Source organism: Coregonus lavaretus, assembly GCF_964263955.1.
Source record: "Coregonus lavaretus genome assembly, contig: HAP1_SCAFFOLD_3831, whole genome shotgun sequence".
Taxonomy (NCBI): Eukaryota; Metazoa; Chordata; class Actinopteri; order Salmoniformes; family Salmonidae; genus Coregonus; species Coregonus lavaretus.
Genome location: NW_028163797.1, coordinates 18,374 through 33,801, shown reverse-complemented (window position 1 = coordinate 33,801; position 15,428 = coordinate 18,374). Strand labels below are relative to the sequence as shown.

At 43.1% G+C, this 15,428-nt stretch overlaps 1 protein-coding gene across 1 annotated transcript in view; it reads left to right on the top strand.

The window, feature by feature from the left end:
* LOC311117771 (zinc finger protein 385D-like) overlaps positions 1-11,615 on the top strand; it is a gene marked incomplete at both ends in the record, with an annotated part of 33,275 nt that extends 21,660 nt beyond the window's left edge. Inside the window, 6 exons of the mRNA XM_084192684.1 lie at positions 4,264-4,374; positions 6,456-6,621; positions 9,921-10,178; positions 10,580-10,761; positions 11,035-11,139; positions 11,376-11,615. Coding sequence (XP_084048810.1) covers positions 4,264-4,374; positions 6,456-6,621; positions 9,921-10,178; positions 10,580-10,761; positions 11,035-11,139; positions 11,376-11,615 — 1,062 coding nt within the window. The remainder of the gene's footprint in view (positions 1-4,263; positions 4,375-6,455; positions 6,622-9,920; positions 10,179-10,579; positions 10,762-11,034; positions 11,140-11,375) is intronic.
* Between the last annotated feature and the right edge of the window lie 3,813 nt (positions 11,616-15,428).

The following is a 15,428-nucleotide window of genomic DNA, read 5'->3' as shown; positions in this document are numbered from 1 at the left end:
TCTTTACAACAGTAGTATATCCTACCTGGCTGGCATGAAAATGAACCACGGGAAAAGTATCCTCCATTCGCTATTTAAGTGCATAGATGACATGTATTTATTTTTCCCTGCCCCTGTTTCGAGACAGGTGCATGATAATGGTCCCTTCTAAATCAAAACAAATTTCACACATATATTATTTAGTATTTGTAAAGACAAGATTAAATCAAGAATAGTGTGATGGTTGACAATCTTAGCCTATCACTTGTGAATGATATATTATCACTTGTGAATGATGCCCAGCTTGTGTGCAGTAAGGCAAGAAACAGCACATGCCTTTTTTTTGCGACTTTTTCAAATCATAATCGCACACCTCATGTAGCCTAGCCCATACACCTATATTCTTTGATAAGGTTTATATCACAACTAAACAGGCCAAATAACTTCTTAAAATTAAGCACTTTAATCCGCTTTACAACAGGTGTAGAGCCTAACACACGCAGAACTTGAGTTTGAAGTTTGGGGAAGATAATTTTCACCATAAAAATGCACCTTTATAATAAAAGCATTACGTGCATAATCGCATTTGCGGTTGTTACGCCCCTGAAAAAGGGGAGAAATAATCACGAGAGTGATGCAGTTATGTTTCCTCACTGAAAACTGTAGTATAATGAGGAAAAAGAACGCGATTTCCCCGGGAAGTTGGGTGGAGACCAGAGCAATCGATCTCAGGCTCATAGATTAAGAGCATTTAGTAGATCACAGATTAACACGTTTACCCTTAAATTAGGCACCACAAAATAAAGTAGTCAATATAACGTTTACACATTCCTCTTACAATTTTTACCCTTTGTACACTTGACGGATTTTAACCTTTTAACACAATTATGCATTTTCTCTATGAACTAGTACTGAATGCATAATATTTTTAACCTTAGATATTTTAAGATCCTTACATACCATGAACTTACTAATACTTTTTAGTGTATAACAGGCTATGAATATGTCCTTTAACCTGTCACACGGTCACTTTTGAGAATGGTGTTTTCCCGCTAATTGATTGCATTTTGGAACATTTGCGCTTATAGCCTACTACCATGTGCACATTGCTGCGGTTATAATGTGAAGAAATAGCCTAATAGTTTATCAACATTTTAAGCTAAATGTTCTGATCTGTTGCATCAGCCTCATTGCTTTTATAAGGTTTTTTAATGCTAGTGGTTGTATTAATTTGGGATCTATCGCATCCCACAAATGTCCCAGACTTTGTTTGGAATATTTATTTCTCACAGAATACAATAGTTCAACTTTTACACCATGCGGGAAAGTAGATTGACATGGGCTAGTGCTTTTGCTGTTCGTTAGGCTTACTCATCTTGTTGGCTGACAAACAGTAAATGTGGACAATTCTTCCAACATCTTCAGTATGCGCCTCGGAATTCGATTAGGACGTGCACAATTGCATCCCCGCTGTGTGTATCTTCACTTGTAGCCTGTGAGAAGGGCCCGATCACATGATGGGCATTGGTTAATAAGAACTGAGATATCTGAGAGAGCCATGTGCATGAGAGGTGCTTCGGAGCACGCAGCCGGGACAAGGGATTTATAATTATTATATTCAGCCCAAGGGCACAACGGCCACTGGCCTCAAAAGGCATGGATTTTTTTAGGGGGCATTACGGCCACACAAATGGGATGCCGCCGGGAAATTTGAGGCATTATCAAGTGCTGGTGAAATTGTGAATGAGAGACTGATAAAGTGTGTGCAGCCTGCACAAAAAACAAAGCAGTGCTCATGCCTTTCCTGCAACTTTTTTCAAATCATCATTAGAGTCGCATCATGCTGCCTTAGAATGTATTAAAAATCAAAACATATAGCCCAACGTTTGTATCACAACTTAAGTTGCATAAAAAACTCTAAATTATGCATATAGGAGGACCTGTTACTTTGTTAACCCCTCAACACAGAATAGCCGCGTGCGCACTCCCTCAAATCGTTTGGAGAAAATATCATTTCTATTTTATTCAGCTTTGTTCAATTGTATTCTTCATACTATAAAATAATATAAAATAATGCCGCGGAATTCTAAGCAAATCTTGTCTGCTAAATGAACTAATGTAGCCCACATCCATATGGCATAGCCAGATCAGGACCTAACATAAGGACAACTCAGAGTATGCTATTCTGTTCTTCTGAAATAGACTACATTTTCTTCATATCATGTTTCTTTAGACCTGTCTAAAATAAATAATGGATTTATTGTGATGGTGTAGGCTATATTAAATTAATGTATTATACTTTTTTTAATGTAGATGTTCTAACAGGGGCGGTGTGTTCAATAGGGCGATATGGGCGACGCACTGCCAAACGGGAAAAGGAAGGGATTTTTTTTCTAATCAATTATATCACGGCAACAGTAGTTATCAGTGTTCTAATCTGATCTGACTGCCACTAAATGTCAAATCAGGCTAAATTCGTGCTTCAAATGGCCCCGCCCGTTTTTGGGGCGATTTCAGTCATGTTGAAAATCGCCCAGAAGTCTGTCATAGACTCCCATGTAAAATCTATTTTTTTCAAATTTCAAAGCTTTCAATACAATCTCTATGGGTGTCTGTGGGCTTGCACTTACGCGCTTTCGTCATACGTGACGTAACCATGAACGTAACTAAGAAAATAGCGGCTAGCAGCGTCTCTGTTGCGACCTGCAGTGTGGCGTTATCTTATGTTTTTAATTTGTACACTTAGTGGCGTTATTTTATGTTTTTAATTTGTACACTTAGTTTACAAACATTCTGCCAACCATGGATTTCCAGTGGTGGGTTTTGGACTGATCTTGTTGATCGTGTACATACCCGCTACGAACGGACTAAATAATGAAAACGCTGCTGGCAGCGGAATCCAATACAGCTGGGAGACTTGGCTGGATGACAGAGTCCCGGACAGAGAAGTGGAGCCGGCCGGCTTCACCCTGGTCAGAGCGGACCGCGATCTGACACAGTCACAGGGAAAATCGATCCTGGTAAGAGAGCGACTCTGTACCCCCGACATTGAACTGCTTTCTGTGTCACTGCGACCTTACTATCTGCCCTGTGAGTTCCCCCAATTGTTTGTTACCGTTGTGTACTGTTGATAATCACAAGTTTACTGGAGAACTGAGACCAAGTAGAGACTTTGGACAGGGTGGATATGGTATAATAAAGGCAGTTTATTCAGAGGTAAAGATATCTGGAATCGCGTGCACGGACTCGTTCGTCAAACTCTTAGGGAGCTATCTGAAGAGAGCCCCGAAAACATTGTGTGCAGACATTTTATACAATAAATGATGTAGGTTGAATCTAGTAGTTCTGATCTTCTGATTGGTCCTGATGAGTTGGGCGAGGTCCCCTCCACTGTTGCATTGGCTCTGAGTCGGGTTCTCTGTCTTCAAATGTTCAGCCTAAAGAGAGGGGATTTTTGTGTGTGTGTGTGTGTGTGTTTAACAGTGATGATGTGTGTGTGTGTGTGTGTTATCAGTGATGATGTGTGTGTGTGTGTGTGTGTGTGTGTGTGTGTGTGTGTGTGTCCTCAGAGCAAGAACTCGTGAGTTGGAAGAACTGAGAGACCTATGGCGTGGGTGTTGTCCTTGGCCACCTGCTGACAAGGCTGACAAGATAGGACTCTTTTGTCCATTGTTATAGGATAGGAACAGCATTGATTGAAAACAAACGCCCAACACAAAATGGGTCATGCACAAGATTTTAGTCAGACCAAGCTATAACATTATATATTTACTACGACAGTACATTCAACCAAAAGCTAATATAACAAAGGCATCAGAGATTATTTATAATCTGTCACAGAAACTGGAATCCATCTCCCCAGATCAGTCAATAAATGCTTCTGGTATTGACTTATATGCTGCCCCTGTCTTCATGTTGTTGCTGGACATATCTTTTTTAAAATGTGTGTAGGTCACCTAAATCATCAGAAAAATTGCCCCTCCTGAGAATTTTTTCAGGAGCCGCCACTGTGTTCTAATGGTCTGCATCAGTGGCTTGTAGGCTATGCATGGAAGCCAGGATATGTGCCAAATGTGTTTATGTTAATTAACAGTAAATTACCGTGAGACTGGCTGTTATTTGCTTGACAATCACCAGCTGACAAAATGTCATGACCGCCACAGCCCTAGTCCGAGAGCATTTGAGGTACTCTTTAACATTGACCTCTTGCTCAACCCTCGCTCCTAAGCCTCTGCCCTAGCCATACCACGGTAATTCACCACCTTTTCACTCTTGTTGTTGCAGATTAACCACGTTCACAAAACCCAGATTGGTCCAGGATTTGGACTAACCACGCCTCTTATGAGGAAACCCAGCTCATCGTGTGCCGTGTGCCGACTGAGGTTCAACTCAGAGGTAGGCAGAGTTTGACCTCATACAGGTCAGTACCAGGGATGCTGCAGAGTTTGACCTCATGCAGGGCAGTACCAGGGATGCTGCAGAGTTTAACCTTAACCAGTAGATATACAGCGCATTCAGAAAGTATTCAGACCCCTTTACTTTTTCCACATGTTGTTACATTACAGCCTTATTCTAAAATAGCTTAAATTGTTTTTATTCCTCATCAATCTACACACAAAACCCCATAATGACAAAGTAAAAGCAAAAGGACATTCAGAGTCTTGTCCCGAAGCCACTCCTGCGTTATCTTGGCTGTGTGCTTAGGGTCGTTGTCCTGTTGGAAGGTGAACCTTCGCCTCAGTCTGAGGTCTTGAGCAGGTTTTCATCAAGGATCTCTCTGTACTTTGCTCCACTCATCTTTGCCTCGATCTTGACTAGTCTCCCAGTCCCTGCCGCTGAAAAACATCCCCACAGCATGATGCTGCCACCATCATGCTTCACCGTAGGGATGGTGCCAGGTTTCCTCCAGACGTGACGCTTGGCATTCAGGCCGGAGAGTCAATCCTGGTTTCATCAGACCAGAGAATCTTGTTTCTCATGGTCTGAGAGTCTTTAGGTACCTTTTGGGAAACTCCAAGCGGGCTGTCATGTGCCTTTTACTGAGGAGTGACTTCCGTCTGGCCACTCTTACATAAAGGCCTGATTGGTGGAGTGCTGTAGAGATGGTTATCCTTCTGGAAGGTTCTCCCATCTCCACAGGGGAACTCAAGAGCTCTGTCAGAGTGACCATCGGGTTCTTGGCCACCTCCCTGACCAAGGCCCTTCTTCCCCGATTGCTCAGTTTGGCAGGGCGGCCAGCTCTAGGAAGAGTCTTGGTGGTTCCAAACTTCTCCCATTTAAGAATGACAGAGGCCACTGTCTTGTCTAGGAGCTCTACGGACAATTCCTTCGACCTCATGGCTTGGTTTTTGCTCTGACATGCACTGTCAACTGTGGGACCTTATATAGACAGGTGTGAGCCTTTCCAAATCATGTCCAATCAATTGAATTTACCACAGGTGGACTCCAATCAAGTTGTAGAAACATCTCAAGGATGATCAATGGAAACAGGATGCACCTGAGCTCAATTTCGAGTCTCATAGCAAAGGGTCTGAATACATTCTACATTTACATTTTAGTTATTTAGCAGACGCTCTTATCCAGAGCGACTTACAGGAGCAATTAGGGTTAAGTGCCTTGCTCAAGGGCACATCGACAGATTTTTCACCTAGTCGGCTCGGGGATTAGAACCAGCGACCTTTCGATTACTGGCACAACGCTCTTAACCACTAAGTTACCTGCCGCACCGCACAGACCTATGTGTGTAATACCTATGTAAATAAGGTATTTATGTTTTTTTTTTAATATAAATGTACAAACATTTCTAAAACCTGTTTTCACTTTGGGGTATTGTGTGTAGATCGCTGAAAAAAATAAATATTTAATCCATTTTAGAATAAGGCTGTAATGTAACAAAATGTGGAAAGTCAAGCTGTCTGAATACTTTCCGAAGGCACTGTATATAGTAAGTGTTGTGTAGTGTTAACCAGTAGATATATACTAAGTGCTGAGTGGATGTAAACCGTGGGAGAGATTTGCGGATGGCACAGGTTTGATATTGGATGAAATGTATGAGATGAAAATCTCTTAGAGAGTTTATAAATCGCTCTGGATAAGAGCATCTGCTAACTGATGAAACTGTACTAATGTTAGATCGCTGGCTTGACCCTGTGGCTATATGACTTGATGACTTGAGTACATACTACTGCATGGTCATTGGAGTTGTTGTCTCTTGTGTGACTCAGTGGTTCTGGTTCTATTGTCTCTCTCTGTGTAGATCCAGGCCTCATCCCATTACAGTGGTTCTGGTTCTATTGTCTCTCTCTGTGTAGAGCCAGGCCTCATCCCATTACAGTGGTTCTGGTTCTATTGTCTCTCTCTGTGTAGAGCCAGGCCTCATCCCATTACAGTGGTTCTGGTTCTATTGTCTCTCTCTGTGTAGAGCCAGGCCTCATCCCATTACAGTGGTTCTGGTTCTATTGTCTCTCTCTGTGTAGAGCCAGGCCTCATCCCATTACAATGGTACCAAACACTTTAAGAGGCTCAAAGCCTTCGACCCACCGGACTGCAAGACCAGAGCCCTTGACACAGTCACCAAGGAAACCACAACCAAGAGCGCATCACCCTGCCCTGTGCCGCCCAGCTCAGACCCCAGTTCAACAGGTTAGTGTGTGTGTGTGTGTGTCAATTACTGTATATATGAATGCACAAAGCCATCGATCACATGACACCATTCATTCCTATGTGAAGACTCAATAGCACATTAAAGCCAAGTGAAGTCGGTTAAGATGGCATCTCATGGAGACATAACATGCACAGTTTGAGCTACTCCAGGAAGTGACATTGCAGGCTAGCTCAGTGCTGCCCCCTCTCATTGAGTAATCAAGTTGAAGGCCGGCCGAGGTACTGCAGGCTGCCATTAGCAACTAAACTTCTTCTGTGTGCGATTTTAAAATAATCGGTTCAAGGACATACATTTGGTGTATTAGAAGCAATAATTGGCACCATGATTGTCTTATTATACATTTTTTACACAAAGATTGCCATTTTCCATTCACTATAATGGGGGATCCTTTTTTCTGGTAACAATGCATGCAGTACCATGGTCGGCATTGAACTCCCGTGGCTTCAATGAGAGGGGGCAGTCGTTCTCCCCTTGTGTGTACGTGCGTACGTGCGTGTGTGCATGTGTGCGTGCGTGTGTGCATGTGTGCATGTGCATGTGTTTGTGTGTGTTTGTGCATGCATGCGTGAGTGCATGTGCTTGGGTGTGTGCGTGTGTTTGCGTTGTTTGTTAATGTATGCAGATCTGTGAGTATGTGTCTTCATATCACAGGAGGTTGGTAGCACCTTAATTGGGGTGGATGGGCTTGTGGTAATGGCTGGAGCGGAATCAGTGGAATGGTATCAAATACATCAAACACATGGTTTCCAGGTGTTTGATGCCATTCCCTTTGCTCCGTTCCAGCAATTATTATGAGCCGTCCTCCCCTCAGCAGCCGCCACTGGTGTATATGCATAGGTGTTTTAATATTTGTTGGTGTGCATGAGTGTTTTAGAGAGTGGGAGACAATTTGTTTGATAAAAATGCGATTTAGTGAGAGACCATTTTGATTTCATGCGATAGCGACAGAGTGAGAGACCATTTTGATTTCATGCGATAGAGTGAGAAACCATTTTGATTTCATGCGATAGAGTGAGAGACCATTTTGATTTCATGCAATAGCGATAGAGTGAGAGACCATTTTGATTTCATGCGATAGCGACAGAGTGAGAGACCATTTTGATTTCATGCGATAGTGACAGAGTGAGAGACCATTTTGATTTCATGCGATAGCGACAGAGTGAGAGACCATTTTGATTTAATGCGATAGTGTGAGAGACCATTTTGATTTCATGCGATAGCAATAGAGTGAGAGACCATTTTGATTTCATGTGATAGCGACAGAGTGAGAGACCATTTTGATTTCATGCGATAGCACAGAGTGAGAGGCCATTTTGATTTCATGCGATAGCGAAAGAGTGAGAGACCATTTTGAGTTCATGCGATAGCGACAGAGTGAGTTTTTCTGTGTGTGGAAGAAACAGGGGAGCTTTGTGATGATGACTTTGTCAAACAGCCTTATCTTCATTTTAGAGAGACAGTCAATGAAAACAAACAAACAAACCCTTACAGGCCTAATCACCATTACCAAGGCATGATTCCCAAATTCCCTACTCCCGGTCCGTCTCACTGCAGATAATGGAACATAATCATTTCAATCCAAAGCCTCTAATTGAAGCAGATTCCCATAGGGGTAAATCCATTTGAATTAAGCCCATGGAAGAAGTGGTCAAAAGTGACTTTTTGGACCTGAATGCCAAAACAGGTGCTCAAAGTTGACCCATTTTGCATTCCCCACCATACAATGAGACATCACTGGAAAAGATAAACAGTTGAGTTTAATATCATTTGAAAGCTTACAAACGATTAAAACATTTCTTGAAAAAAAAAGGTTTTACCTTTAACGTCAATGATCTAAAAACTCTGAATTTTCATATTCGCATATGTTGTAACATAGAACCTATTTTAGGTTGAGACACAACATGGTCTTGAATACAGGGTGGGTGTCATTTCAATCATAGAAATAGAATTCATAGAATGGACCTATCCCTTCAGACCATTGCAATTTAGCTGGTACACCATTGAAATTGAATTGACATTTTTAACTTTAACTTTAGAAGCCTTTTCAAAACTCAAATACACTACAAGTTTGCATTTCCTGCTGTGCAGGAAGATTCTCAGCAACAAAAGAGTGATCAGATTAAGATCCTACATCTGTAAATCTCCTATGGAGGATTGACAGTATAATTTAAAACAACAGATCTTCCCATTCAACTCAACATTCTCTGATGTGTGGACGTCCAACCAGCTTTGTGGTACCATTTGAAAGTAGAAATTTCAATTTGATTGTCATGTTAGTACATTTAACAGCCCAAACAGGACACCCACACTGTATTCAAGAGCATGTTGTCTCAACCGATGGCAGGCACAACACAAACACCTCAGATGATGTAAAATAGGGTCTAAACTACAACATGTGCGATTCTGAACAAAATCGGACATGTTTTTAGATAATTGACGAATGACATAACTGCTATAAAAAACAAACATTTTATTCAATAAATTATAAAATAGTTTGACAACCCTGTTTGTAAAGTTTTTAATTATATCAATCTCAACCGTTTATCTTTTCCGGTGATGAAGACTTGGATGTCTCATGGTATGGTGGGGTATGCAAAAAAGGTCAACTTTGAGCACTTTTATCTCTTGAATGTTTTGGCATTCAGGTCCAAGAAGTCACTTTCTGACCACGTCAATAATGGGCAAATACTGTATGTAAGGAAGGTTTTGTTCAAATCAAAAGGGTTGCTGTCAAAAAGTGATTGAATTCAAATGGATTTACCCATAGGAAATCTTTGATTATTGCCAAGATTATAGCTAATGAATCTCATAAACACTGTGGCTGGTGTGCTTTTATCTGTCTCAGTGAGTTATGGTAAGAGTTGAGAGACTTGGTATGCTTCCCAAATGGCACCCTTTTCCCTACATAGTGCACTACTTTTGACCAGAGCCCTATGGGAATAGGGTGCCGCTTGGGAAGCAGCCCCTGCAGTGGTAATCAGCATTAGAGACTCTGATAGAGATTGATGTAGGAGAGAAGAAAGCATCAGGGTTAACTTATGTCTCCTCTCTCTCTCACCACCACTACCACACAAACACTCTCCCCACTAATTCCCCACTATCACACACACACACACACTCTCCCCGCTAATTCCCCACTATCATACACACAAACACTCTCCCCACTAATTCACCATTCACCACACTCAAATTCGGTTTCATTCTACGATGGCGGAAAATGAAGGGATAAACCATTATCACAATGCTCTATTCTATTCTATTCTATTCTTCTGTGTAGATGTCACAGCCAGAGCTGTGTTGTCACCACCCTCTGCCTCCGGGGTGGTTCCATCGACCTGCAGCCCAGCTGTATCCATGGAAATACCCTCTGACCCCTCTCTGTCACCCTGTCCCATGGTGGAGAAGGAGAAGGAGATGGAGGGAGAGGTGGAGCAGGTTGTAGAGTCAGAGGAAGAGAAGGCTAAGAGACTGCTCTACTGTTCTCTCTGCAAGGTGGTGGTGAACTCTGCATCCCAGCTACAGGCTCACAACAGCGGTGAGAATGAAGCTTCACTGACCTGTGCGTGTGTGTGTGTGTGTGAGTGTACAGGTGTGTGTCATCATCATGTTGCAACAAGTCCGTCTTCTTAATCATTGCTCTCATCGGGTCAATACCACACCAATTGATCACTCACTCCCTATCCCCAAAGGGCCATTGCTGCCATCTTGACCTGACAGGTAAAGTGTATGTTAGGACAGGGCCTCTCTCTCTCTCTCTCTCTCTTTCTCTCTTTCTCTCTCTCTCTCTCTCTCTCTCTCTCTCTCTCTCTCATCCTCTCCATTTACACTGAGATGCACCTTTATGTAGTAACCACATGTCCCACTTTGTTAACGTACTGTACTTAGTTGGTGTCTCTGCTTCTAACCTTTGACCCATCTGACCTTTCACCCTGTCAGGCACGAAACACAAGACAATGCTGGAGGCCAGGAGCGGCGATGGAGCCATAAAGTCATTCCCCAGGTCAGGGGTCAAAGCCAAGCTGGCCCCTCCCACTGAGGTGTCGACTGGGCTCCAGAACAGAACTTTCCACTGTGAGATCTGCGATGTGCACGTCAACTCCGAGACACAACTCAAACAGGTTAGTTATTTACTGTTTTTAAACTGAAATCCGCCCTTTTATGAATATGTATACATTTATAAGGCCAAGAACAAATCTGCGTTCCAGAGATGAGAGGAAAAATAGGGATTTTAATTAGGTTGAGTGTTTCCTTTCATTTTCTGTGGCCTGATGAGTCTATGAGCTAGACTGACCCATGTGGCTAAGACATCTCCTTCTCCCTCATCTTTCTCTCTCTCTCTCTCTCTCTCTCTCGCTCTCCCCCCCCCCTCCCCTCTCTCTCTATCTCCTCAGCACATCAGCAGTAGAAGGCATAAAGACCGTGCAGCAGGGAAGCCATCTAAGCCCAAGTTTAGCCCGTATGGTCTGCCGCCTCAACGCAACCAGAATGTACAGACAGTGAGTATCACATTATTGTATTTTGGCAGTACTATACTGGAGGTTTTGTTGTGGACTGTTTGTGGTTTACATCTGGTATAATTGGATTGGAGTTGTTTTGCAAAGTGTTGTAGATTGTGGAACAGGTGTGATAGCGTTATGGTTGCGATCACGTTGTGATTTAATTGTAGACTGGTTGTGATCATGTTGTGATTTAATTGTAAAATGGTTTTGATCACGCTGTGTGTGGTTTCCAGGTTGGGATCATTCTGAGGAAGGAGCAGGACTTGGCGAAGCCTCTCGTCTCGTGCCTCTTACAGCGCCATCTCTCCCTCGCTGCTGCTGCCATGGCAACCCTGTCCCCGTTCCATTTGCGCCCTGCCCCTACACATGGCGCCGCCCTCTTTCAAGCTCAGCCCCTCCCCCAGCCCCTATTACATCCTGCCCCAGGACCTCTCCGTACGGCACATACATCAGTTCTGTTCTCACCGTACTGACCCAGACCTGAACCAGACTTGGCCTATACCTAACCCAGACCCATGTCAGATGGACCAGAACCCAACAGAAACTGTGGGACCAGTGCAGACAAACTGCAGTCTGTAAAGTTGGAAACAGACCTGGGATCAGATTCAGAGTATGTCTCTCTACTGACCGTCTTGGACCAGGGTGTCTATGTTTTGTGCCATGCTTGAGCCAGTGTGTGTGTGTGTTTGCGTGCGTGAAGCTGTATGCGTGCGTGAAGCTGTGTGTGTGCGCACGTGCGTGCATTGTGTGTTTGTCATGAAATATGGGTATTGTTTTTCAATAAAGAATGTGTTGCTTACCTTGACGCTAATCCCTCTTTGGGTCCCGTTCAAGAATTTCTCAAAAACTGAAATGAATTAAGAGACGCAGATCCTTCATTTGGCTTCAAACGATGGGCCTTCATCAATTATTTATTACTTAGAGTACAGGCAATCCCCTTGGCTTAACTCCTTCAGATAAATCACAACAGGAATGTGCTCCTTGACCTTGACTTTATTGTCTGGGAGATGCTGCTGTGCACAGGAGGACCCCAGGCCCCATGGATCTCTGTAGATATGTTGGTTTATGTTGGTAAATCTAATGTTTTGGTGGGAGATGGTCTTTAAGAAGGGGTCAACCCCCATCAAATACAACTATTTGATAAAGACATCCTTAAAGAGATTTATACAATATACATTTTATCATATGTTTGTATGGCAATCTTTTTTAGGGGGGTGGTCTTCAAGAGGTGTTATCCAAAGTATATATTATTGAATTATTACACCCTAAGAAAAGAGGTAGTGGTAGAGCAAATGAAAACATATGAACAACAAAGCTAATTGTGTGCATTGTGCCTACTAGCTACATACAGTGCATTCGGAAAGTATTCAGACCCCTTGACTTTTTCCACATTTTGTTACGTTACAGCCTTATTCTAAAATGGATTATTTTATTTTTTATATCCTCATCAATCTACACACAATACCCCATAACGACAAAGCGAAAACAGGTTTTAAAGAAATGTTTGCAAATGTATTAAAAATAAAAAACAGAAATACCTTATTTACATAAAGATACAGACCATTTGCTATGAGACTCGAAATTGAGCTCAGGTGCATCCTGTTTCCATTGATCATCCTTGGGATGTCTCTACAACTTGATTGGAGTCCACCTGTGGTAAATTCAATTGATTGGACATGATTTGGAAAGGCACACACCTGTCTATATAAGGTCCCACAGTTGACAGTGCATGTCAGAGCAAAAACCAAGCCATGATGTCGAAGGAATTGTCCGTAGAGCTCCGAGACAGGATTGTGTCGAGGCACAGATCTGGGGAAGGTTACCAAAACATTTCTGCAGCTTTGAAGATCCCCAAGAACACAGTTTCCTCCATCATTCTTAAATGGAAGAAGTTTGGAACCACCAAGACTCTTCTTAGAGCTGGCCGCCCGGCCAAACTGAGCAATCGGGGGAGAAGGGCCATGGTCAGGGAGGTGGCCAACCATCTCTGCAGCATTTCACCAATCAGGCCTTTATGGTAGAGTGGCCAGACGGAAGCCACTCCTCAGTAAAAGGCACATGACATCCCGCTTGGAGTTTGCCAAAAGGCACCTAAAGGAATCTCAGACCATGAGAAACAAGATTCTCTGGTCTGATGAAACCAAGATTCAACTCTTTGGCCTGAATGCCAAGCATCATGTCTGGGGGAAACCTGGCACCATACCTACGGTGAAGCATGGTGGTGGCAGCATCATGCTGTGGGGAGGTTTTTCAGCGGTAGGGACTGGGAGACTAGTCAGGATCGAGGGAAAGATGAACAGAGCAAAGTACAGAGAGATCCTTGATGAAAGCCTGCTCAAGAGCGCTCAGGATCTCAGACTGGGGCGAAGGTTCACCTTCCAACAGGACAATGGACAACCCTAAGCACACAGCCAAGACAACGCAGGAGTGGCTTCGGGACTGAATGTCCTTAAGTGACCCAGCCAGAGCCCGGACTTGAACCCAATCGAAAATCTCAGGAGAGACCTGAAAATAGCTGTGCAGTGATGCTCCCCATCTAACCTGACAGAGCTTGAGAGGTTCTGCAGAGAAGAATGGGAGAAACTCCCCAGATACAGGTGTACCAAGCTTGTAGCATCATACCGAAGAAGACTCAAGGCTGTAATTGCTGTCAAAGGTGCTTCAACAAAGTACTGAGTAAAGAGTCTCAATACTTATGTAAATGTGATATTACCGTTTGTTATTTTAAATACATTTGCACAAATTTCTAAAAACCAGTTTTTGCTTTGTCATTATGGGGTATTGTGTATAGATTAATGAGAAAAAACTAACAATTTAATCTATTTTAGAATATGCCTGTAACATAACAAAATGTGGAAAAAGTCAAGGGGTCTGAATACTTTCCTGAATGCACTGTATCTAAGGAATTGTTCCAGAGGAAGACATGTTTATAATCAGCTGAATACCAGTCGATCTTCAGTGACTAAGAATACCAGCATACATCTTAGAGAAAAGTAGAAGTGCTATTTGGGGATTCTCTAGATGGTACATGTAAAGTGCTTTTAGCCTAATGGCCACGAGGAAGGAAGGCTCTTATATAAACAACGTCCTACTCACTCCTATTTCTCAGAGTGATCAGATCTCCTGTTGCTCTTACGGATGTTGCTTGAAGGATCTAAGAGGCACTGCCCATTCTCTTCAACTCAATGGTTTGTTTCCAGTGGGTTGAGATGAGATTAGAGAGATGGAGTGTGCATGGCTGCCATATTGTAGTCCCCTGTAGCTCAGTTGGTAGAGCATGGCGCTTGCAGTACCAGGGTTGTGGGTTCGTTTCCCACGGGGGGCCAGAATGAAAAAAAAATGTATGCACTCACTAACTGTAAATCGCTCTGGATAAGAGCGTCTGCTAAATGACTAAAATGTAAAAATGTATGTATGTAACATGCTATGCTTCTACAATTTTAGAGGTCATGACCTTTACGTTACCTTTGAACCTACTGCATTGCTCATGGAGTGGTGTCATCAGTCTCTCAGAAATAAACCTGATTCCGGCTATATTAGAAACTTTCATCGAAGTCCGCCAGTAGTGCTAATATCCGCTCACAAATGCTCCAGAACTAATAACTAAATTGGCCTGGCAAGAAAATCACCCCTCGCTCGATCCCAGCAGCATCCTCATCCTCCCTCTCAGCACGGCTGCCATATTACTAAAATTCATTCTCTGGAGCCGTGATTGTGAACATCTGTGTGTGGGATGCTCAGGGTATTATTTAATATTCCAGCGCTTGTCAGACACCAGACCCCCTTTTAGCCCTCTGGCCAAGCCGGGCTGCTCTGCTCCTCCCCTCATTCTGTCTCTCACTTCCTCTCCCTTTCTTTCTCTCCTTCTCCCTCTCCTTCTCCCTCTCCGTCTCAATCTCTCTCTTGCTGTCTCTCTCACACGCACGCACACAATAAAAATAATAATAATTGATTCAACTTTTAAAGCGCTATTCAACACACAAAGAATCTCAGAGAGCTTTAAAGCAACAAAAAAAGACAAGAAATGTAGAGAGAAACAACAACTTCTTTCATGAAATGGAAGGTCATGAGAGGGTTGGGAAAGTTCATGGCTTGAATGTTCATTGGAGGAAGGTGGTCAAAGGGGGCGAGCAAACAAAGATGGTCTCTGAAGCAAGTCCGGGGGGCCGGCAGGCAGCACGGCGTCATCAAGGTGTCTCGCCATCCCTGCTGTCTGTGTGGCTTCTCCATGGTAGGACTCAGATTAAGTTTGAGCTCAGCCACTCCAGTTCATGGACTCCGTATAA